Here is a 21,908-nt window from a genome sequence, read left to right on the forward strand (position 1 = left end):
TTCTGTCCATGCACAGGCGTGGTTTACATGCATGCTACGTGGCCGTATACTCGCTGCCACGTCCCTTCAAAAATCTTTCCTTAACCTTCAAGCCATGGTTTTGCACCGTGCACTGGTGTCATTTTGTGGATGATTTACTCCTTATCAGTCAGATCTTATTTGTGTTCTTGTGCTACTGCTGCTTTATTTATTTTTTGGTATGGGGGATTGAACCTAGGGACATTCTGCATCTGGGGTACACCCCCAGCCCTATTTTATTTTTCATTTTGAAGCAGGATCTTGTTAAGTTTCCAAGCGCCTCCCTGAATTGCTAAAGCTGGCCTTGAGCCTGTGGCTCCTGTCTCGGCCTTCCGAGGGCTGGGGTGGCAGGGAGCCGCCTCGCCCGGCTTACAGCCGCCTCTTTCTTTCACACTCAGACAGGGAGAGAGATCTAGTCGCGAGTGTTTCTTCGACGTTGTCAGCTTGTCTAGTTCCCCCAGGCTAGACTAACAGTCCTGTGAGAGTGGATGTGCCATGCTGGGTGCTGAGTGGTCCCCAGAGGGCGACCGGTGCCCTGCACCAGCGTGTCTGTTGCTCGCACGTTTCAGCCCTTCTGTCGGGGTGACAGACTGCTTACTCTTGGGTGGGCTGGCGTGGGTCTGATTGTGAGTGTGGCTGTGCCGCACGCTCCGTCTGGTTGTGAGTGTGGCTGTGCCGCACGCTCCGTCTGGTTGTGAGTGTGGCTGTGCCGCACGCTCCGTCTGGTTGTGAGTGTGGCTGTGCCGCACGCTCCGTCTGGTTGTGAGTGTGGCTGTGCCGCACGCTCCGTCTGGTTGTGAGTGTGGCTGTGCCGTACGCTCTGTCTGTCTGTCTGCTGCATCTGGCCGGGCGCCCACTCTGCCGCCTTCACCTTGCTATGGTGCTTTTTCTTAGTTGGTGGCTTTTTTTTTTTTTTCCCGATACTGGGTACTGAGCCCAGGAGTATTCTACCTTGGAGCTACATGCCCAGCCCTATTTTTCAATTCTTTACTCACTAAGTTGCAGAGGGCCTCACTAAGTAGCTAAGGCTGTCCTTGAACCTGCAATTCTCCTGTCTCAGCCTCCCAAGTGCTGGAATTACAAGAGTGCACCACCACACCCAGCATTGGGCAGGTTTTTAATGGGAATAAACTGTATTTGTCAGTCTTGCCCTTATGGCATAGAGGAGTCTCCTGTAAAGGACGAAGAGCATTTTCACGTTTTCTACTGCTTCTGTGGTTTTCTTTTTACGTGCAACGGCACCTTTCTTGAAAATGATTCTAGAGCAGTCGAAGAGACCTCGGCTGGAAGTGGGTCCTCAAGGGGTGGTGTTCCAGCACCCAGGGGTGAATACAGGGGTCCCTCTGCAGCAGTTAATGCCGACGGTGCAAGGTAAGCCCCGCGTGGGAGCCGCACTCCTAGCTCACGGCGTGTGTGCGTGGGACCTGGAGGTGGGCGGCATGGCGCTGTCGCGGGAGTGTTTAGCCCTGTCCACACCACACGAGATGCCTGAGACCCCTTGCCACGCGGGGCGCCTCGCGCTGTTGCCATGTGCCGCTCAGCTCTTCCCCGCCCCCCGACTGCTGCTCTTGGAGGCTGCCTTGCTGAGCTAACTTGCGAAGGCCAAGCGCCTCTCTCCTCTGTGTCCTCCTGGCTCCAGCTCTTCAGACAGTCCCCACTGAGCGGTTGCTCTGGCGTGTGTGTGTACGTGGCACTTGCGTGGCAGACGGCTCTGGAGTCACTGCTGGGGTCTTTGTTTTTACAGGAGGGATGCCTCCGGCCCCCCAGGCTGCGCAGCTCACTGGACAGAAGCAGAGCCAGCAGCAGTACGACCCCTCGATGGGCCCCCCTGTGCAGAACGCCGCCAGCCTGCACACGCCGCCCCCGCAGCTGCCCACCAGGCTGCCCCCGGCCAGCGTGCCCGCCGCGGCCCTCCCTGCCGCGCTGCAGTTCCCACAGCAGCCACCGGCGGTGGAGGCCCAGGCCCAGCTCCAGGTCCCTGTGAAGGCGCAGCAGCTCAGCGTGCCCGCGCCCGTCGCCCCGCCCAGCCAGCTCCCCGCGCCTCCCGCACAGCCCGCGCAGCCAGCCCTGCACGTCCCGATGCCCGGGAAGGCACAGCTGCAGGCCTCCCAGCCTCCATCCCAGCCGCAGGTGCTGTGGACCCTGCGGGCGGTTGTTCGATGTGTGGTGGCCTGCTGTCTGCAGGCGGTTGTTCGATGTGCGGTGGCCTGCTGTCTGTGGGTGGTTGTTAGATGTGCCGTGGCCTGCTGCTGGCTGGCAGGGTGGTGCCACACTAAATTGTGCATCTTTTTGTAGCAGTTTCACTTGCCCTCTTAGGACAGTCGGTTACTTCAGCAATTGCACCATAATTTTATTCCACTCTGTGGTAATCATCATTATTAAAATAACAATAAACTGCTGCCATTATTGCTCCTAGTAGGGAGCTTGCACCACTGACGACATGTAGCCTCGGGTGCTGTGACCTGCCCGGTCGTCCTGATGGGGCCCAGGGTTACCCAGCTGGGAGGGGTGGGCTGGCTGAGGCTGCTTGGTGATAAAGTGCTCTGTCCAGGAGCGCAGTCCACGGCGCCTCTCCGCTGCTCAGGTGCCAGGCTCCAGGCACGGCCCGTCTTGCCAAGGCGCTGGCTCCACCCTTGTCTGGAGCATTGGCAGTGCCCCACTCCTCCTCTGAGGAGCTTCACAGTGTACAGCAGGCTGCTGGCGCCTGGCCGGCTCCCCAGGCAGGAAGGGTCCTGAGAGCTCCTGTGCTTCCCACGGGGTTGGCATCATCGTGTGGCCAGCCTGCTTCAGACCTCACAGACGAGCCCAGAGCCTACAGAGTTTTACGTTACGACAGAATCCCCGCAGCGGGAGCTACCTCCCACTGGTCGCCTTTGGACGGGTGTTGGCGGAGTGCAGTCGAGTCTGGTCCTGCCAGGCCGGGCCGGGGCTGCGCAGTTTCTTCCTTAAAGCGCCAGGCAGTGCGTGCAGTCTCCAGCAGTCGGCCCTGGTGCTTGATCGCGCCTGCTGGGTAGATGGCTCGTGGCTTGTACTTGCTCTTTGTACCTTTGTCTTTTTTTTCTTTGTGGTGCTGGGGATTGGACCCCGTGACACTCTGCCACTACACCACACCCCAGCCCTTCTTATTTAGGCGAGGCAGGGTCTCCCTGAGTTACCCAGACTGGCCTAGACCTTGTGATCATCCTGCCTTAGCCTCTGAGTTGCTGGGCTGCATGTGGAATTTTTCAATTAGGAAAAAGCTTATGCAATTAAAAACTTAAAATTACTTTAAAAAATAGAGGAGAAAAGACCCCAGAGAAGCACCCAAGCCTTGTGGTGCGCGGGAGCTGCAGGAGGGCCCTGGGTTCTGTGAGCTGGCAAGGTCGCTGCTGCGGCTGCAGTCTGGCTTCTGACTGGCTGGTGGGTGTGGCTGTGGGTCCCTGGCCCTGGAGAGCGAGGGAGGCTGCTGTGCTGCTTTCTGCTGGGCCCTGCTCTGGTTGGTAGGCCGTGGGCCTCCAAAGCCTTGTCCTGACCCTGCCTCGCTGTCCTCTCCTGCCAGACGGTGGCTTCGACCCGGCCCACCCTGGACTCGGCCCAGCCCTGTCAGCGGTCTCTGCCCACTTCCTCCTCGTCCTCATCCCTTGCACCTGTGGGTGGCTCAGGCCCGGGGCCTTCGCCGGCACGGTCCTCACCAGTGAACAGACCCTCCTCAGCAAGCAGCAAGGCACTGTCTCCCGTCACGTCCCGGTCTCCAGGGGCGGCGCCCCCACCCAAGCCCCAGAGCCCTGCCCAGAATGCCGCCACTTCCCAGGATAGTTCTCAGGAGAAGCTGGCAGAACAGATGACACTGGTAAGCGTGCGTCAGCCGTCCCCGGCACGCACTCCCGTGCTCACGTTTCTTGTTCCTTGCTGAGTGGTCCACGCTGGCCTCCCATCCTGATGACGTGACCCCGTGTGTGCCACTGTGCCCAGCATGTGTTCTGGCTTGTGGAGCAGCCTTGATTTTTTTTTTTAGCGGTGCAGGGATCGGATCCAAGGGCTTGCACATGCTAGGCAAGTGCCCTCGCGCTGAGCTGCGACCCGGCTGCTCTTCTTTTGAGACAGGCCTTAAGACCTTGCCTCAGCTAGCCGTGGGCCTGGGATCCTTCTGCTTCAGCCTCCCATGCAGTGGGAGCTGGCCTCAAGCTTAGTTCTGGCTGGATGGGGGGGTGTTTGTCCACCTTCACTAGGGGAACTAGGAGAAGCACACATCTAGTTGTGGTGGCCACGCCTATATTCCCAGTGCTTCAAGGCCAAGGCAGGACAGCGTTTTTGAAGCACTCAGATACAAACCTGGGGTCTTCTGGGTGTTTTGTTTTTCCTCTGGTGATACTGGGGATGGAGCCCAGGAGTCCTGCTGGGCACACACAGACCAGCTTGTGTTCTTGGGAGATGGGGCAGGACTGCCACTGCAGCTCCTTCTGGAGAGACTCAGTGCTCTGTGCTGCCGTAGCCCGTGACGTGTGTCTGCGGCTCGCCTTGAGCAGACACACAGATCAGTCACCCACCCCTCACCTCCCCATGCTGTGCACCATATAGGAAAACCAGGTCCATCAGCGCATCGCAGGATTAAGGAAAGAGGGTTTGTGGTCTTTGCGGCGGCTGCCGAAGCTGCAGGAAGCCCCACGCCCCCGGTCTCACTGGGACTATCTGCTGGAGGAGATGCAGTGGATGGCCACAGACTTCGCCCAGGAGCGGAGGTGGAAGGTGGCGGCTGCTAAGAAGGTAGGCTGAGAATGTGAATTGTGGGCACCGCTGCCCAGGGTCCATTGATGGTAGTTGGGATTTTGTTTTTATTTTTGGTAGTACTGGAGATTGAACCCAGGGGCATTCTACCTCCAGGCTTGTGGACAGTGGGGTTCCGAGAATAAAGGGTCTTCAGTCACACCACGGGCATTCATAAAAACCTACACGTCCTTAAAGCACTTTTTTCTAGCAGAGGAAAATAGTCCTGCGCGTGTGGCACAGGAGGGTGGGGCTGGACACGCAGACAACAGGTTGGGCAGGACGGGCTGGTTGGGCAGCACAGAGCCCCTAGGCCACAGGGCAAACAGAGCCAGTTCTGAATAGTGAGCCTCCTCATCAGGACCGGCAGGCCTCCGCTCTGGGCAGGTGTTGCTGCGGGGGCTGGCAGGGCATCCCCAGCATCCTTGGCAGTGCTGCTGGCAGGTGCGCAGACCCGCTTACAGCAGAAGCCTCCCCATGCAGACCGTCCCGATCCGGAGGCCTCGTGCCTGGGGACTAGTGGGGCCGCGTCTGTGCGGTGAGATCCTCTGTGGCCCCTTAGAAGTGATGTTGGTCCTTGTGCCAGAATGAAAAGGTGCTGAAGTGTGTGGGAATGGGGAGATCACAGTGCGGTGTGGTGGTTGGTGTTGGGGCAAAACATGCATTGGGTAAAGAAGATTTCTAAGGCAGTGAGGTAGCAGTGGGCGCTAGCCTTGCTCGCATCTGCCCCTCCCTGCTCTACCCCGAGAGTGAGGGAGGCATCTGGACAGCAAGTTCATGTAACCTCAGGCTGGGATTTCCTTAGATAGTGAACATCTCTGTTCCCGGCAGTGTAGACTACGGCTGCAGTTCTCAAACCCTTTGTTTGCCAGCTCGTCAGAACTGTAGCACGCCATCACGAAGAGAAGCAGCTCCGTGAGGAGAGAGGGAAGAAGGAGGAGCAGAGCAGGCTGAGGCGCATTGCCGCCTCCGCCGCCCGGGAGATAGAGCACTTCTGGTCAAACATCGAGCAGGTAGCTGGGACGGGCAGCCCTGGGAGCTGGGGACGGGCAGCCCCGGGAGGCGGGTGGGGCGAGCTGAGCTTGCCCGGAGGAGAGGGCGGGCGAGGGAGGCCTCAGGTGCAGCCCTCAAGGCACCCTGCGCCAGCTGTCCGCTCTCCCAGGATTGCCCTCTCAAACGTGCGTATTTTACCACGTCGGAGAGTTAGGTGGGGTGTTGTCCAAAGAACTGGAAAAGCAACAAATTGAAATTTAATTTTATAAAGTAATGTGAAATGAGGTAGGATGACTGATTTTGTATGAGTTTCAGTATTTTATGTATGGAACTTCTATAATTTACACCCTTAATCAGTTGATTTATTTAACTCTTTGTATTTAGGTTGTGGAAATAAAACTACAAGTAGAATTAGAAGAAAAAAGGAAGAAGGCCTTAAATTTACAGAAGGTTTCCCGGAAAGGTATGGTACTTTTATTTTTTTTATTTTTGGTGGTCCTGGGGATGGAACCCAGGGGCCTTCTACCTGTGGGCTACGCTCCCAGACCTATTTTATATTTTATTTGGAAACAGGGTCTCTTAAGCCAGCTGAGGCTGGCTTTGAACCTGCGCGATCCTCCTGTCTCCGCCTCCCAAGTGCGGGGCTTACAAGTGTGCACGCCCGGCAAGGTATTGCACTTTTAAAGAGCCCTCGCAAGGGCAGTGCCACGGCTGAGTAGCCGAGTGACACAGGCCGAGCAGGGCGCGGTCCTGGGGCCTGCGCTCCTCCCAGACTGTGCTTGGTTCCTGTCGCTGCTGACCTGGCACCTTCCTGGCGACGCGGCCTCCCGTGTTGCCGCCCAGGGCTGTCACTCGGCCAGGGAGACCACTCCTGTAGTCCGTTCTTCCCGTTTGCTCAGTTTTCACATGTAGCCGGCCTAGTTTTTGGTCTCAGTTCTTCCGAGACATGCGAGCGTGGAGCCGGCTGCCCAAGCTCTGCTCTGGGATGCTCTCAGGGTCGAGGTGCAGAGCCTCAGTATCGCTCTTCTCCCAGCTGTTTCTGGGCAGCTGTCTCCAGTTTTTGGACCTTGCTCCATGCCAGGCACCAGCCAGGCTGCATCCACTGTCTCATCTGGTCCTCAGAATGTCCCTGGAGAGTGGGCATAATGCCCATCTTACTGGGGAGGAGGCAGGAGGTGGCCCTGCGAAGAGGCGGTGCCATGCCTCCTGTGCGTCCTTGGATGTGGGAGGCGGCAGGCCAGCCTGCCGTGCAGAGAAGTGCTGGCTGAGCTGGGAGCATCACCTCTGCGGGGCGCTGGGGAAACTAATGATGCTTCTTGTCTCTCTAGGAAAAGAGTCCAGACTGAAGGGCCTTGATGTGTTAACAGAACATTTTCTGGTAGGTTTAGGGTTGTTACTATACTGTATAAGAAAGAATGGAAGCAAATTGGGTAAAACACAGAGTTCTCATACAGTGGAGCAATGCACAGTGGTTTTCGTCCAGAGACAATTGCAGGTTGTGAATGTGGCTGCCATTCTTCAAAGAATCAATCTGCCTTGAAAGTGGGCCAGTGTTCAGAGCTGCGGCTGCACAGCGGTGTTGCGTGGCCTTTGGGAAGACGGCACTAAACTTGGAGATGGCAGATTCACAGCCCCACTCTCTGCCTCGAGCCTAGGCCCAGTGATTCTGCTGCCTCACGGCACTGCTGAGTAGGCTTCCCATCCTGTGAATCTTAGATCTCACATTCATGATTTAATTTTTTTTTTTTTTTTTTTTTTTTGGTGGTACTGGGGTTCTTGGAAACCCTTCTACCCTGGGCTACACTCCCAGACACCTATTTTTTATATTTTTATTTAGAAACAGGGTCTCTTAAGCCAGCAAGGCTGGCTTCGAACCTGCGCGATCCTCCTGTCTCTGCCTCCCAAGCGCGGGGATTACAAGCGTGCGCCACCACACCCGGCACTCACGTTCATGATTTTTATTCGGTTTCAGGATTCAGGACTATCTGGAAGGAAAAGAAAAGCTAGCACCTCTCTGACTGATGACGAAGGTGTGTCCCATCCCCTGTGATGCTGGCTGCACCTGCAGGCTTGTGTCCAAGCACGTCACACGAGTTCACACGCTGTGCATCCTGAGCTCGGAGCCGTGCTGTCCCTGGGCGAGGCTCGTTGTGCCATGCCAGCTGGGAAGCTTGCCTGTTGTGTTGACCTGGGTGTTTCTTGGCGTGGAGTTCACTGGTGTCCTAGGACTCGGGCTGTTCTCTGGAGCAACGCGGTGTCTGGTTTGTGAGGTTGGGAGATGTAGGTGTACTTGGAGAGCGTCAGGACCACACGCTCAGATGGTGTGGTTTCCAAAGCCCTTGCCCTGAGGTGCTGTGAGCCTGCAGTTTCTGCAGCAGTGTGGGCAGATTGCCTTGACTGGTGATTTCCAGATTTTGGAAGTTTGATGTGTTGGTATGTGTTGATTCTTATTTGGAAGGCGGGGAGTGTGTCCAGACTGTTGGTATAATAAGTGTGTGAGTATGAACAGGTAGTAGTGGTCCAGCGCGCTGGGAGCCTGGCTGCGTGCCTCCGCTGTCTCTCAGGACCCTCTGCTCCTGTCTGTCTGCTCCTCCGTCCTGGCACCAGGCCTCCCTGCTGTTACTTTGGCAGTGGCTCCTGAGAACCCCTGGAGCTGGAAAAGGCAGAGTCACAGAATGAGCACCCCAGCTTCCCGGCGGAGCAGGCGTCCTGCTGCCCACGCGCCCCCGGCATCTTCTTGCTGGTGGCCGGGGGGGGGGGGGGGTGTGGAGGCAGGAGCCTGGCCAGCGTGTTGGTGGCTTTCCTAGTGGGCGTTCATAGGATGGGGGGTGGGTCAGTGTGGGGAGGGCAGAGCAGCTCAGCAGAGATTGCTGTGTGTGGTGTTGTGTGAGCAAATGGCAGTTTAAACTTTACTTTAAAGGAGATTTATACCTTTCTTTCCTGATGCTATTAGATTTTCTGTTTACCTCTAGTCTTACAAAACTACACAACTGGAGCTGGGTGTGGTGGCACACGCTTGTAATCCCAGCACTCGGGAGGCTGAGACCAGAGGATCATGGTTTACAAACAGCCTCAGCTCCTTAGCAAGGCCCTTCGCAACTCAGCAAGACCCTTTTTCAAAAATAAAAAGACTAAGGCCGGGCATGGTGACGCACACTTGTAATTCCAGCATTTGGGAGGATGGCAGTTTGTGGACAGCCTCAGCTACTTAGTGAAGTTCCTTGCAAAAATAAAGAATAAAAAATTAGGGCTGGGAGTATTACTCAGATGTAGAATGCCTGTGGATTCCATCCCCAGTGCCGCAAAATAAATAAAAAATAAAAATAATTTTAAAATAGGGCTGGTGATGGAGCTTGGAGGTATGATGCCCCTGGGTTCCATTCCCAGTACCACAAAAACAAAAAAACCTACATCACTATTTGAAATGTTTTCTGTAAAACTGGACGGTCATATGCCCTTGTCCTTCTCTACCCACCCCCATCATCCATGAAATTGGCTTTAAAAGATCACATTAGACACAGAGCAGCCAACGTCAGGGGCCCTCGTCCCTCCCTCGAGTGCTGGGCTGTGTGCTGTGGTCCTGCCCGCCCTGTGCTCAGGAGCCAGCTGACGGCCTCCTGCTCCGCACACCTGTGGCTCTGACTCCCGGGCAGTAGTAGCAGCACCGTGGACTTGGTGTGTGTTGTGCCATCTGGAAGGTAGAGCATTTCTTCATGGGGAGTACATCTTCCCCTGGCCTGGCCTCTAGTAGCCTTGCTATGATCGCATAGATTCCCTTCCCTACTTTTCTTACCTTCTCACATTCTCAGGAGCAAATTTAATGTGTTGAAATAGATTTTTGTTGCCGGGCGTGCTTGTAATCCCAGCATTTGGGAGGCTGAGACTGGAGGATCGCAGTTGGCGGACAGCCTCAGCTACTGAGTGAGGCCCTCTGCAACTTAGTGAGACCCTGTTTCAAATTAAAGAATACAAAGCTGGACGTGGTGGCGCATGCTTGTAATCCCAGTACTTGGGAGGCTGAGACAGGAGGATCGCACAGGTTCGAAGCCAGCCTCAGCTACTTAGTGAGGCTCTCAGCAACTTAGTGAGACTCTGTTTCAAAATAAAATATAAATTAGGTCGGGGACATAGCCTGGAGGTAGAGGCCCCTGAGTTCCATCCCCAGGACCATAAAAATAAAACAAAACAAAATAAAGAATACAAAATTGGGCTGGAGGTGTAGCTCAGAGGTCGAATGTCCTTGGGTTCTATCCCCAGACCCACACAAAAAAAGAGCCTTTTTTTTTGGGGGGGGGTGGTACTGGGGGTGGATCCCAGGGGCCTTCTACCTCTGGGCTATACTTCCAGATCTAATATATATATATAAATTTTTTTTTTTTTTTTGAAACAGGGTCTCTTAAGCTAGCTGAGGCTGGCTTCAGACCTGCGTGATCCTCCTGTCTCAGCCTCTCAAGCGCGGGGGTTACAAGCGTGTGCCACCACGCCCGGCTACACTTTTGTCTACTTGAAATTTTACTTATGGTGCAAAGATGCCTTACTGTAACTCAGACCAAATTAGCCACCTCGACTACTTTGCTTTTCTTACTCCTGAGCCCTCTGCTCTGGCACTGAGTAATCAGAATGTGGGAGAAATGGCAGGCTGCATTCCCAAGAGGAAGGGCTGGCTGGCGCTGTCAGGTGCACCCTGGTGTTGTGCGCAGTCAGGACAGGAAGCATCCAGGGCGTGGGGACTTGTGTGGTTGGAATGGAAGCCTTGCAGCCTTGATGGATGGAGGTTTGTAGTGAAGACATGAGTTTGTGGATAGGGAAGGGCGCGCCCGCGTGTGTGTGGTTTGTAAGGGAGGTGAGGCAGGGAGTCATAAGTGTCAGTGCAGAGGAGCCCACTGAGGGGACTGCTGCCGAGGGAGGGGAGCTTCTTGGCCAGGGCCACTCTGGGGAGACAGTCCACTGGTGGAGGGAGCTGGCTGCGACGCTGCTGGGTTCATGCAGGCTTCAGAGTGGAGTCTGAAGAGGGAGCAGGCAGGGGGCTGGAGGCTGAGGGAGGCAGGCTGGGAGCCCTAGAGGGCCGCATGTCCTGACCTCTGGCGGCACTGTTTCAGTGGAAGACGAGGAAGAGACGATTGCAGAAGAGGAAGCGCACGAGGGGCCTGTGGACCACCACACGGAGCTTTCCAACCTGGCCAAAGAAGGTAGGCAGCAGCGTCCTGTTGAAGACCGCTTTGTTAGCCATTGAACAGGCACACGAGGACATTTGAAAAGCGCATGGCAGATACAAAGAACAGCGGCACGCTGAGCGCCGGCACAGCCGTGGTGCTGGCTCGGCGGGGCGGCCAGCCCTTCCTGCCCGTCCCTCCGCCAGGGGCCCCTGGTCACTCCTGAGATGCTCCCGAGCCGCCCGAGGAGCCGTGGCCCGTGCTGCTCATTGTGTGCCGTGCTTGGGAGTCTTCCTGCGTTATTTAAGAATTTTTTTTTTTTGTACTGAGGATTGAACCCGAAGGTATTCTACCTCCGAGCTACACCCCTATTTTTTAATTCTTATTTTGAAATAAGATCGCACTGAGTTGCAGGGGGCCTCACTAAGCTGAGGCTGACTGCGAACCCGCCATCCTCCCTTCTCTGCTTCCTTATCTTACTTTATAAAGAAAATACTTAAACCTTGTATTAGTAACAGGTAACCATTTTAGTTTTTTTTTTTTTTTTTTTTTTTTTTGCGGGTGTGGGGATGGAATCCGGGGCATTTGACCTCTGAGGTACACCCCCTGCCCTATTTTTTATTTTTATTTTGAAACAGGGTCTCACTGAGTTGCAGAGGGCCTCACTAAGTAACTGAGGCTGTCCACAAACCACGATCCTCCAGTCTCAGCCTCCCGAATGCTGGGATTACAAGCGTGGGCCACTACACCAGGCCATGTTAGTTTTTAAACAAAATAAATTGGCTTTTAGAAATGGTTGTATAATATGACCTTGGGTGGGTGGGGGGACAGGCCTTGGATGGGTGGTTGGGACAGGCCTTGGGTGGGTCAAGAGGGTCAGGTCCAACAGGCAGTCTTCAGTCCTTGCTTTGCTGTGGCCCCTGTTGCTCTGTGCTTCCAGTTAAATAGCAGTTACTATAAAGCAGTGGCTTTTCTACCTGCAATCTTTCCTAGCTGAATTGCCCTTGATTGATCTGATGAAGTTGTATGAAGGCGCCTTTCTCCCAAGCTTTCAATGGCCCCAGCCTGAACCCGACTGTGACGAGACAAGCGGAGAAGAGGGTACGATTTAAACATTTTCTTTTTCTTTTACTTTGGTGAAAGACAGATTGGATGTATTTTCAACATAATCTTTTTTGAGTAAACTAGGTTCTGTGCTTTTATTTTTTATACTTAGTATACATTATGGTACTTGATCAAGTTTTTGTGTTCTTTTTTTAACTGGGGGTCTAACCCAGGGGTATTTTACCTCTGAGCTACACCCCAGGCGTTTTGTTCTTTCCCGTCCCTTCTCTCCCCTCCCCTTCCTTTCTCTTCCTTTCCCTTTCCTTTCTCTTTCCTTCTTTCCTCTTCTTTCCTTTCTTTCCCTCCCTTTTCCTTTCCTTTCCCGTCCTTTCTTTCCTTTCCCTTCTCTTCCCTTCCCTTCCCTTCCCTTCCCTCGTAGTACTGGAGATTGAACCCAGGAGCGTTCTACCTCCAAGCTACACCTCCAGCCCTATTTTATCCTTTATTTTGAAACAGGGTCTCACTAAAGTGCAGAGGGCCTAAGTAGCTGAGGCTGGCCACAAACCTGTGATCCTCCTGTCTCAGTTTCCTAGGTACTGGGATTACAAGTGTGTGCCACCATGGAATTTTTTTTTTTTTTTTTAGATTGATAAGTCATTATTTTGTGGACCCAGGTTTTTTTTTGTGTGTGGTACTGGGAATGGAACCCAGGGGCCTTCTACCTTTGGGCTATACTTCCAGACCTATTTTATTTTTTATTTGGAAACAGGGTCTCTTAAACCAGGTTAGGCTGGCTTCGAACCTGTGTGATCCTCCTGTCTCAGCCTCCCAAGCGCGGGGATTAGAAGCGTGCGCCACCATGCCTGGCTGGATCCAGGTTTTTATCATACCTATCTAGGCCATTCTATTTAACACATGCATTTTATTTATTTATTTTGTGTGGTACCGAGGATTGAACCTAGGGATGTTCTACCTCTGAGCTATCACCTCTAGCTCAGTTTTATTTTCTATGTTAAAATAGGGTCTAAGTTGCCCTGGCTTGCTCTCATACCTGCAATCCTCCTGTCTTAGCTTCCCAAGTATGGGGATTAGAGGCACGCGCTACCAGACCTGGCTAACGTGTATTTTATTTTATTTTATTTTTGTGGTGCTGGGGATGGAACCCAGGGACATTCTGTCTCCAAGCTGCATGCCCAGCCTGAGTTTTTGTTCTTTATTTTAGAACAGGGTCTCAGCCGGGCGTGGTGGCACACGCTTGTAATCCCCGTGCTTGGGAGGCAGAGACAGGAGGATTGCGCTGGCTTAAGAGACCCTGTTTCCAAAAATAAAAAAGTATAAAGTAGGTCTGGGAGTGTAGCCCGGAGGTAGGAGGGCTTCCAGGAACCCCAGTACCACAATAAATAAATAAATAAATAAATAAATAAATAAATAAATAAATAAATAAATAAATAACAGGGTCTCAGTAAGTTGCGGAGGGCCTCACCAAGTAGTTGAGGCTGTCTGTGAACGTGGATCCTTCTGTCTCCGCCTCCCAAGTACTGGGATTACAAGCGTGCGCCACCACGCCCGACTAACATGTGCATTTTAAATACTTTATTTTACCTTTTATTAGTAGGTAGTCCAGACAGATACAAAGACTACACCAGAAGCATGTGCCTGTCCTGTTCTCACTATTGGACGTGTGCATGTGCGTGAGGTGGGGCTCGGAGGGCCAGGGCAGGGTCCTGAGAGCCCTCGAGGAGTGTGGGATCTACAGAGTCCCGTGCGGCCACAGGGTCTGGGGGAAGGCTGGTGGCTTCCTGTTTGCAGTCTGGGAGTAGTTTCTGATTCCTTTGTGGGCGATGGCAGACCTGAGCTTCCTGTGGATGGGTGCTCACCCCACCGCACAGACCCCGCCGCGTGCCTGGCCGGCTGAGCAGACTGTTCTCCGCATGCTCCCCAATCTGATGCTTGATTTGCGTTCTTGATCTCGTCCAGACGGCTCTGTAGACTGTAAAGTGTTAGGATAGTGAAAATCTACTGTTCAATGCTGTATTTGGAATACTTCTTTTCCTGTAATATTTGGATTCATAAGACTCGCAGCAGCCCAGTCCCATCTGTTTGGTGGTTGCAGATGCAGAAGACTGTCCCCGTGGCAGGGAGAGCCGCAGGGACTCGGTGCTCATAGACTCGCTCTTCATCATGGATCAGTTCAAAGCTGCCGAGAGAGCGAACGTCACGAGGCCCAACACCAAGGACATCGCGGAGGTCACTGCCGTGGCAGAAGCCGTCCTGCCTAAAGGCAGTGCCCGGGTCACAACCACGGTGAGGCCCGAGGCGAGAAAGGACTGTTCTGCTCCCAGACAGTGTCTCAGCTGCACACACTGCTGGGAAGGGCAGTCCTGCTCTGCTCCCCTGGCCTGCAGGCTGTCCTGCAGCTGTTTGCATTTCCATTTTGATGATTATTCTGACAGTCGTCCTTTGGCTTGTGTGTTGTCCAGGTGAAGTTTAATGCTCCCTCATTATTGTATGGTGCTCTTCGAGATTATCAGAAGATCGGCCTGGACTGGCTGGCCAAGCTCTACCGAAAGAACCTCAATGGTATCCTTGCAGACGAAGCCGGGCTCGGCAAAGCAGTGCAGATCATTGCTTTCTTTGCCCATCTCGCTTGCAATGAAGGTGAGAGCTGCATTCTTTTGAATGACCCACGTTTCCTCCTTCATAACCATAGGAAGTACGTCTGATGTGAGGGCGGCCGTGGCCATCTCTTTTCTGGTGTGAGGAGTGAACCCAGAGGTGCTCTACCACTGAGCTTCCTACCAGCACTTTTTATTGAGACAGGGTCTTGCTGTGTTGTGCAGGCTGGCCTCCAGCACACTCCTCAGCCTTCCTAGCAGCTGAGGTCACGGGAGTCCGCCGTGTCCGGCGAGCACTGGCCTGTTTGCTCTCTTTTTTGCTCTTGCCTTATGACCTGAGCCAGAATATGGCTCAGAAATACCTTTGCAGCCGGGCGTGGTGGCACATGCTTGTAACCCCAGCATTCGGGAGGCTAAGACCAGAGGATCACGGTTCGCAGACAGCCTCAGCTACTTGGCGAGGCTCTCCGCAACTCAGTGAGACCCTGTTTCAAAATAAAGAATAAAAAATAGGGCTGGTGGTGTAGCTCAGAGGTCGAATGCCCCTGGGTTCCATCTCTGTACCACCAAAAAAAAGTAAAGACCTTCTGCAGCCAGAGGTGGTAGCATGTGTGCCTGTTGTCTTGACCCTGGGGAAGCTGAGGTGGGAGGATCACTGGAGCCCAGGAGTTTGGGTCCTGCCTGGTGATAGAGACTTTGTCAGAAACAAACAAAAGAGAAATGTTTGTTGCAGAAGCAAACTCACAACGTGTATTAGCTGGAGTAACTCACTCAGAACCTACTAGAGCACAAAGACCACCAGGCTTTGGGACTCCGGGTCACCTGCCGTGTACGGGCAGCAGGGCAGCGATCATGACTTCCTAAGCCCTCCAGGCCTCGTGGACCAGTGCTTGGCCAACAGCTCCTGGCATGTCCCGGGCCCTTGCTCCCTGCATGCACTGCTTGCGCACCCTCCCGCCTCCTGCTGGGCCGGGCCTTGGGCCCGCATTTCTCTTGTGCTGCTTGGGTCTCTTAGGAAGTAGCTGCTACCCGTGGCCTGTGCCTCTCTGACCCCACTGGCCTCCCATGAGGACCTTGGGGTCAGCTCTCACCCCTCCCTTCTGCTGTTGGGTTGGCCACTGCTGCACTCTGCCTGTACCCAAAGGGCTGTGTGCTGTGCTGATGTCCGCAGAGGAGGGTGCCGGGCTCACTGACCTTTCTCTTCAAGAGCTCTCCTCCCCCAGGTCCAGCTTCAGACTCCAAGTAGGCTTGGACCTGGCAGACTACTTTAAGTGGAGAATTCTGTTTTTTTCCTTTCGTAGGTAATTGGGGCCCCCATCTTGTCATCGTGAGAAGCTGTAACATACTCAAGTGGGAACTCGAGTTGAAACGTTGGTGTCCTGGGCTCAAAACCCTCTCCTATGTTGGCAGCCACAGAGAACTCAAAGCAAAGAGACAGGTATCTTTCTCTCTTTATTTATTTTAGCCCAAAATAAAACTGAACAGAAAACGAGCTTAATTCTTATAGAAGGCAGATTCTAAACCTTGGAGATAAGCTTTGAGGCAGTTATTACCAGTCGCTGCTGTGAGCTGCCGTGCCCACGGGTGCTCTGAATCCTGAGCCCCTGGAAAGCCTGGAGTGCACCGTGTGCTCGGGCAGTCACTGCGCGGCCTTTCCCTCTGGAGACGCTGGCCTCACCAGCACGGCGAAGCTCTGCGTTAAAGCCCATCAGGCCACACACAGACACGCTTCCCCTCGTCCACCTGGCAGTTTCTGTACCAGGTCCTCCGTGAGCTGCGTGAGTCGCAGCTCCTCTTCACGTGTGCAGCGGAGGCTCGCACTAGGCATGCTATGTTGTGAGGTGGTCGCTAGAGGGGAGGTCGGCATGTCAGCTCAGCCATGGCCGGGTGAGACGGTGGGCCTCTTTTCTTGCCACAGGAGTGGGCCGAGCCCAACAGCTTCCACATCTGCATCACGTCCTACAAGCAGTTCTTCAGGGGCTACGCCGCCTTCTCGCGAGCGCGCTGGAAGTGCCTTGTCATTGACGAGATGCAGCGCGTGAAGGGCCTGACAGAGCGCCACTGGGAGGCCGTGCTCACCCTGCAGAGGTCTGACCCCTCCGCATGCATGCACGTCCCTACAACCCCTGGGAGGCCGGGCTCACCCTGCAGAGGTCTGACCGCTCCGCATGCATGCACGTCCCTACAACCCCTGGGAGGCCGGGCTCACCCTGCAGAGGTCTGACCGCTCCGCATGCATGCACGTCCCTACAACCCCTGGGAGGCCGGGCTCACCCTGGCCGCCTCGCGCGCCTGTCCCCAAGTGCTCTTGGTGGCTGTCATCATCACATAAGAGTTCTTTTGAGAACTTTAGATCATTGTACACACATACAGAATTGCCTGTGAGGAGGAGATCTTTAGCGTAGGGGCTGAGGGAGACCACGGAGTGTGTGCACATTTCCATCATCTCTAGAATCATGTCGCTCTTCTCGTCAGACTAGGGAACTGTCACGCAGTTACCTCCCTGCCTTTCAGAGTTGCAGGTCCTCCTGATCTTGGTTTTTGGTGGTGCTGCGGATGGAACCCAGGCCATTGCATGTGCTAGGCGAGCGCTCTACTCCTTACCCACACCCAGTGTTGTTTTACTTTGAGGCAGGGTCTCCCTGAGTTACCCAGGCTGGCCTGGAACCTGCGACCCTCCTAGCATTGCCTTCGTTTTGGTTTGCAGCCAGCAGCGCCTGCTTCTCATCGACGCACCACTGCACAACACCTTTCTGGAGCTCTGGACCATGGTGCACTTCCTCATCCCGGGGATTTCCAGGCCCTACCTGAGCCTCCCCCTGACGGCGCCCAGTGATGAGAACCAGGACTACTACCACAAGGTGGTCATCCGGCTGCACAGGGTAGGCTGCCTCCTGCCTCTGACGGCAGCCTGAGCTGCACCTGCCTTCCCAGCGCGGCAGCATTAGTGCAGGGGAAAACGGGCATCGTCTTCCTCCAGGTGACACAGCCGTTCATCCTGAGGCGGACTAGGAGAGACGTGGAGAAGCAGCTGACGAGGAAATATGAACACGTGCTCAAGTGCCGCCTCTCCAGCCGGCAGAAGGCCCTGTACGAGGATGTCATCCTGCAGCCCGGGTGAGCTGCTCTGTGAGGGGAGCTGTGCACCCCCGTGCGTGTGTTTACTGCCCGCTGCGCGGCCTGAGGGGGCTGCACCGGGGGACCAGGTGGTGGGTTTGGGACACCACGGCGAGGGTGCCCTTGCCTTGCTGCTCCTCAGCTGGCCCTGTGCAGTGGTCCTGAGCGAGCGGCAGGGCGCCTCTTCCTTCCCTGTGAGCGCTAGGTCCACGGGCTTCTGCAGCTGGTGACCCATGTTGTGCCAGGGTCTTGTCCTGATCCACCCCCACCAGCACCGCGCTGTCTGCAGAGGCCAGGAGTGCCCGCCGGCCCCACGCCTCTGCTGTGCGCTGGCTTTGAGAGCCGCCGTCCTGTTTGTATCTCCATTTGTGCTGACGCGCTTCTCTGTGAGCATCTGTTGTCTTGTGCTTTGTTGACAATTCAGCCTCGCACAGGCAAGAGAATTGTGGCGAGACTCCAGCCCTGTCCCTCCTCTGCTCTCCGGAGCAGGTGTGTAGGCACTGCCTTGTGGCTTGTCCCTTGTGCTGTGCCCCGCCCCTTCCCAGATGCGCAGAGTCCCATTTGGGGTGCCACAAGCCATCCGCCATCCTCAGCAGCCTGTCCCAGAGCCCCCTGCAGCGCTGTCGGGCTCTCCCAGCAGCCACTGCACCTGCACCTGCAGTCAGCCTGTGCCAGAGTCCCCCCCCACCCCCCAGTGCTGTCGGGCTCTCCCAGCAGCCACTGCACCTGCAGTCAGCCTGTGCCAGAGCCCCCCCAGTGCTGTCGGGCTCTCCCAGCAGCCACTGCACCTGCACCTGCAGTCAGCCTGTGCCAGAGCCCCCCCAGCACTGTTGGGGGTCTTCCATGGCTGCTGCACCTGTACTCAGCATGTCCTGCCAGCAACAGGCCTTGCCACAGCCATGCCAAGGCGCACTTCTTCCTGGCCCTGTTCTCTTGGCCTGCCTTTTGTGGGGACATCTACTGCCATCAACCAGAAATCTGGATTGGACGCCTGCAGTGCTCTCTCCGCTCCTGCCCACGGCTCTCATCTGGCTAGGTGTCTCCAGACTGGCCGCCTCTGGCTGCTGGAGGTGCTGTGTGCACCCTGTGGCTGCTTCCTCTCCCTGGAGGTCCACACTGTGGCTCTGCATCCTTGGAGCCCTGCTGCTGCTGTGTGTCTCTGCTCCTGAAAGACCTGCAGTCTGCTCGCGAATGCGCTGTCTGGGGGGCTGCTGCCCTTGGCTTAGCCACCTGCTCTGGCCCTTCAGATGCCTCGCTCCCTCTTCAGGGCACTCACCACAGTTGAGATGGGAGCCCCAGTACCTCCCGAACTAGAGGACAGCACCTGAGCCCTGGCCCACGGCTGGCATCCTTTGCATAGGGCTGCTGAGTGGATCAGTGGGTGAACAAATGTAACTGGCTTTTTAACACCGTCTAGGGACAACCGCTAGTCACTGTGTCTCTGGGTAGGAAACAGGTCTGGATAAGTCTGAGTGGCAGATGGACATTTGCCTTTCGGGTGAGCCCTTGTGTTTCCCTCGAGCAGGACCCAGGAAGCCCTGAAGAGCGGGCACTTCGTCAACGTCCTGAGCATCCTCATGAGGCTGCAGCGCATCTGCAACCACCCCGGGCTGGTGGAGCCCCGGCTCCCAGACTCCTCCTACGTGGCAGGGCCTCTGCTGTACCCGTCGGCTTCGCTGGTCCTAGAGGCCCTGGAGAGAGGCCTTTGGAAGGTAAGTAGAGGACTGAGAGAGCTCAGTCACGTTGGGTCTTTTCCAGGGACGACACAGCTAGAACCTCAAGCATCCAGCGCACGCACAAGTCTTCAGCGCTCCTCCCTGGTCACCCCCGGCTAGTGTTTATGGATTTGCCCTTTCTGGATTTATTTTTTGGTGTGTGTGTGTGGGGGGGTACTGGGTGGTGGAACCCAGGGCCTTCTACCTCTGGGCTATACTCCCAGACCTAGTTTATACTTTATTTGGAAACAGGATCTCACTAAGTTGTGGAGAGCCTTACTCAGTAGCTGAGGCTGGCTTGGAACCTGTACTATCCTCCTGTCTCAGCTCCCCAAACGCAGGGATTCCGAGCGTGTGCCACGCCCGGCCCTTTCTGGGTTTTTGTGTAGCTGGAGTCTGGTGGCTGGCCGTTTGCAGCTGGCTGAGTGTGTCGTGCGTTTTCAAGACCCCTCCTCACAGTAGGGAGGGTGTGTCAGCACTCTGCCCCTTTCTAAGGCTGAGCTGTATCCACTGTGAGTAGACCCCTTGTTTGTGCTTTCTCCAGGCAAGGGCATTGCCCCACCAGTGGGCGTGAGCCCCCTTCGCCCTCGCCAGCACCCCCCTTTGGCCCTCCTGTCCTGTCCCTGGGTGTGAGGTGCTCTCATTTGAAGTCTAAGGACGGGGCGGGAGGTGGCGGTGTTGGGAAGGTGGCACTTACCCTCCAGGTGCCACCGTGTCCCAAGCCAGCTGCTCTTGTGAGCACTGTCCCTGCTGCAGTCTCACTCCTGCCCACATGTCCCCTTGGTTGAGGCATGAGGAGGGGCCTCTGCTGCCCCGGAGGCCCACCTTCTCCAAGCCGTCCACCCCGGGAGCTGCCTCCTCCGCCTTCTCTGCAGCTGCTTGTCTCCTGCGCTTCCCTGTCTTCGCCCCCGCAGTGTGAGGCGAGTCGGGCCGGCAGGCGCGTGGCCGGCCCGCTGCGCAGGGCACCACCCGCCAGAGCTGCTCAGCCGCTCTTGGTTCCTAGCTGCTGTCCACTCTTGGCCAGGCGTTCCCTGCCTCCTCATGCAGCAAGGCTTTGGGTTTTTATCTGTTTATTTACTTTTTGGTGGTAGTACAGGGAATTGAATGCAGGGGCACTCTATATCCGAGCTACAACCCAACCCTATTTTTTTATTTTTTACTTTGAAACAGGGTCTCACTGTATTGCAAAGGGCCTCGCTAAGTAGCTGAGGCTGTCCTCGAACTGAGATCCTCCTGTCTTAGCTCAAGTACTGGGAGTACAAGCGTGCGCCACCACACCAGCTTTAATTTTTTTCTTTTTTTGTGTAGGAAACCGACCTTTCTATGTTTGATCTCATTGGGTTAGAGAATAAACTCACTCGCTATGAGGCAGAACTACTGTCTAAGAACAAGGTGTCTCGGAAGCTCATGGAGGAGACCTTCGCCTCACCACCTCCAGCAGCCCGGCCAGCGGCAGTGAAGCTGAAGGCCAGCAGGTGCGGGCATGTGGGGTAGCAGCGGTGTGTGGCTGGCCACCTGCTGGCCTGCCCCAAGGAGCTGCTGCTGCTGGGATTTGCCTGGTTGGATTGAGTCAGCTCCCCATCCCCAGTTAGTTAACAAATTGAGCTTGTTAGCCTAATGTGGCCGCCTGCCTCTGGGCAGCGAGCTTTGGGGTTCAGTCTGTGCCTGGTGTGGCAGCAGCCAGGCCACTCATCCAAGCAGGAGGACGTGGAGTGGCTGGGGTGGGGCAGGTGAGGGCAGGCAGAGTTGGCGTTCTTGCGAATGTTACCAGTGATGCAGAGGGTTTTCCCAGGTTCAGGAGGCTGGAAGAGGCCGGGCACCTGTCAGGGTGAGCTCAAGGTGTAAGTGACTTTGGACAGACTGAATGCACTGAGCAGATAGAAGCGAAGTCAGTTGGCCTGCAGCTCAGGGTAGAGTGCTCGCCTCGCGTGTGCAGGGCCGTCCCCAGCACCACAAAAGAGGAACCAAGCAAAACCTCATGTAGGTGAGAAGGAAAGGAGGGGAGAGCCGGAGCTCTAGAGACAGAAAGGAAAGGAGGGGAGAGCCCGAGCTCTAGAGACAGGGCCATGGTGCTGTTCATGCCACAGCGGGTGTCACGCCGCCCGCCACCCGTGGGCCTCGCCTCTGCTGCTGCCCAGGAGCTTCAGCCTGCGCGCACGAGGCTCCTCCTGCCGAGCTGAGAGCTGGTGATGGCTGTTGCCTGTTGCTTCATACAGGACTCTTAAAATCTGCCCCCACTGTTTTTTGGGTAAAGGAAGGCGTGTGCTCCACTGCGGTGAGAGCAGGGCTGCGGCTCCTGCCATGGCGGGAGCGCCATGGCCTCCAGCAGTTTTGCCCCTCCTGAGCCATCCTGTCGTGTGTTCTTTCCCCAGGGTGGCTTTGCTCCGCTTTGCTCTTACTCTAAAGTGCCAGAGGTGTTTTTCTGTCCACAATGTACAGAACACGCTACGCTGCCATTTGCCCCATATCACCAGGATCAGGATCCATGTGCCCTTGCCTGTGCAGTCTTT

At 55.5% G+C, this 21,908-nt stretch overlaps 1 protein-coding gene across 3 annotated transcripts in view; it reads left to right on the plus strand.

Moving 5' to 3' along the window:
- The window catches only part of EP400 (E1A binding protein p400), a gene marked incomplete at both ends in the record, with an annotated part of 75,286 nt that overhangs the window by 18,299 nt on the left and 35,079 nt on the right, over window positions 1-21,908 (plus strand). For 2 of the 3 annotated variants that reach the window (XM_080717680.1, XM_080717681.1), the window contains 18 exons: window positions 1,282-1,389; window positions 1,763-2,148; window positions 3,557-3,847; window positions 4,576-4,761; window positions 5,634-5,774; window positions 6,139-6,217; window positions 7,083-7,132; window positions 7,727-7,784; window positions 10,854-10,943; window positions 11,901-12,008; window positions 14,065-14,255; window positions 14,432-14,609; window positions 15,868-16,004; window positions 16,485-16,654; window positions 17,274-17,448; window positions 17,547-17,683; window positions 19,209-19,395; window positions 20,707-20,873. In XM_080717680.1, coding sequence (XP_080573806.1) covers window positions 1,282-1,389; window positions 1,763-2,148; window positions 3,557-3,847; window positions 4,576-4,761; window positions 5,634-5,774; window positions 6,139-6,217; window positions 7,083-7,132; window positions 7,727-7,784; window positions 10,854-10,943; window positions 11,901-12,008; window positions 14,065-14,255; window positions 14,432-14,609; window positions 15,868-16,004; window positions 16,485-16,654; window positions 17,274-17,448; window positions 17,547-17,683; window positions 19,209-19,395; window positions 20,707-20,873 — 2,839 coding nt within the window. The remainder of the gene's footprint in view (window positions 1-1,281; window positions 1,390-1,762; window positions 2,149-3,556; window positions 3,848-4,575; window positions 4,762-5,633; window positions 5,775-6,138; window positions 6,218-7,082; window positions 7,133-7,726; window positions 7,785-10,853; window positions 10,944-11,900; window positions 12,009-14,064; window positions 14,256-14,431; window positions 14,610-15,867; window positions 16,005-16,484; window positions 16,655-17,273; window positions 17,449-17,546; window positions 17,684-19,208; window positions 19,396-20,706; window positions 20,874-21,908) is intronic. The other variant, XM_080717682.1, reaches the window with a different exon arrangement.

This window comes from Muscardinus avellanarius (assembly GCF_963383645.1).
Source record: "Muscardinus avellanarius genome assembly, chromosome: 21".
Lineage (NCBI taxonomy): Eukaryota > Metazoa > Chordata > Mammalia > Rodentia > Gliridae > Muscardinus > Muscardinus avellanarius.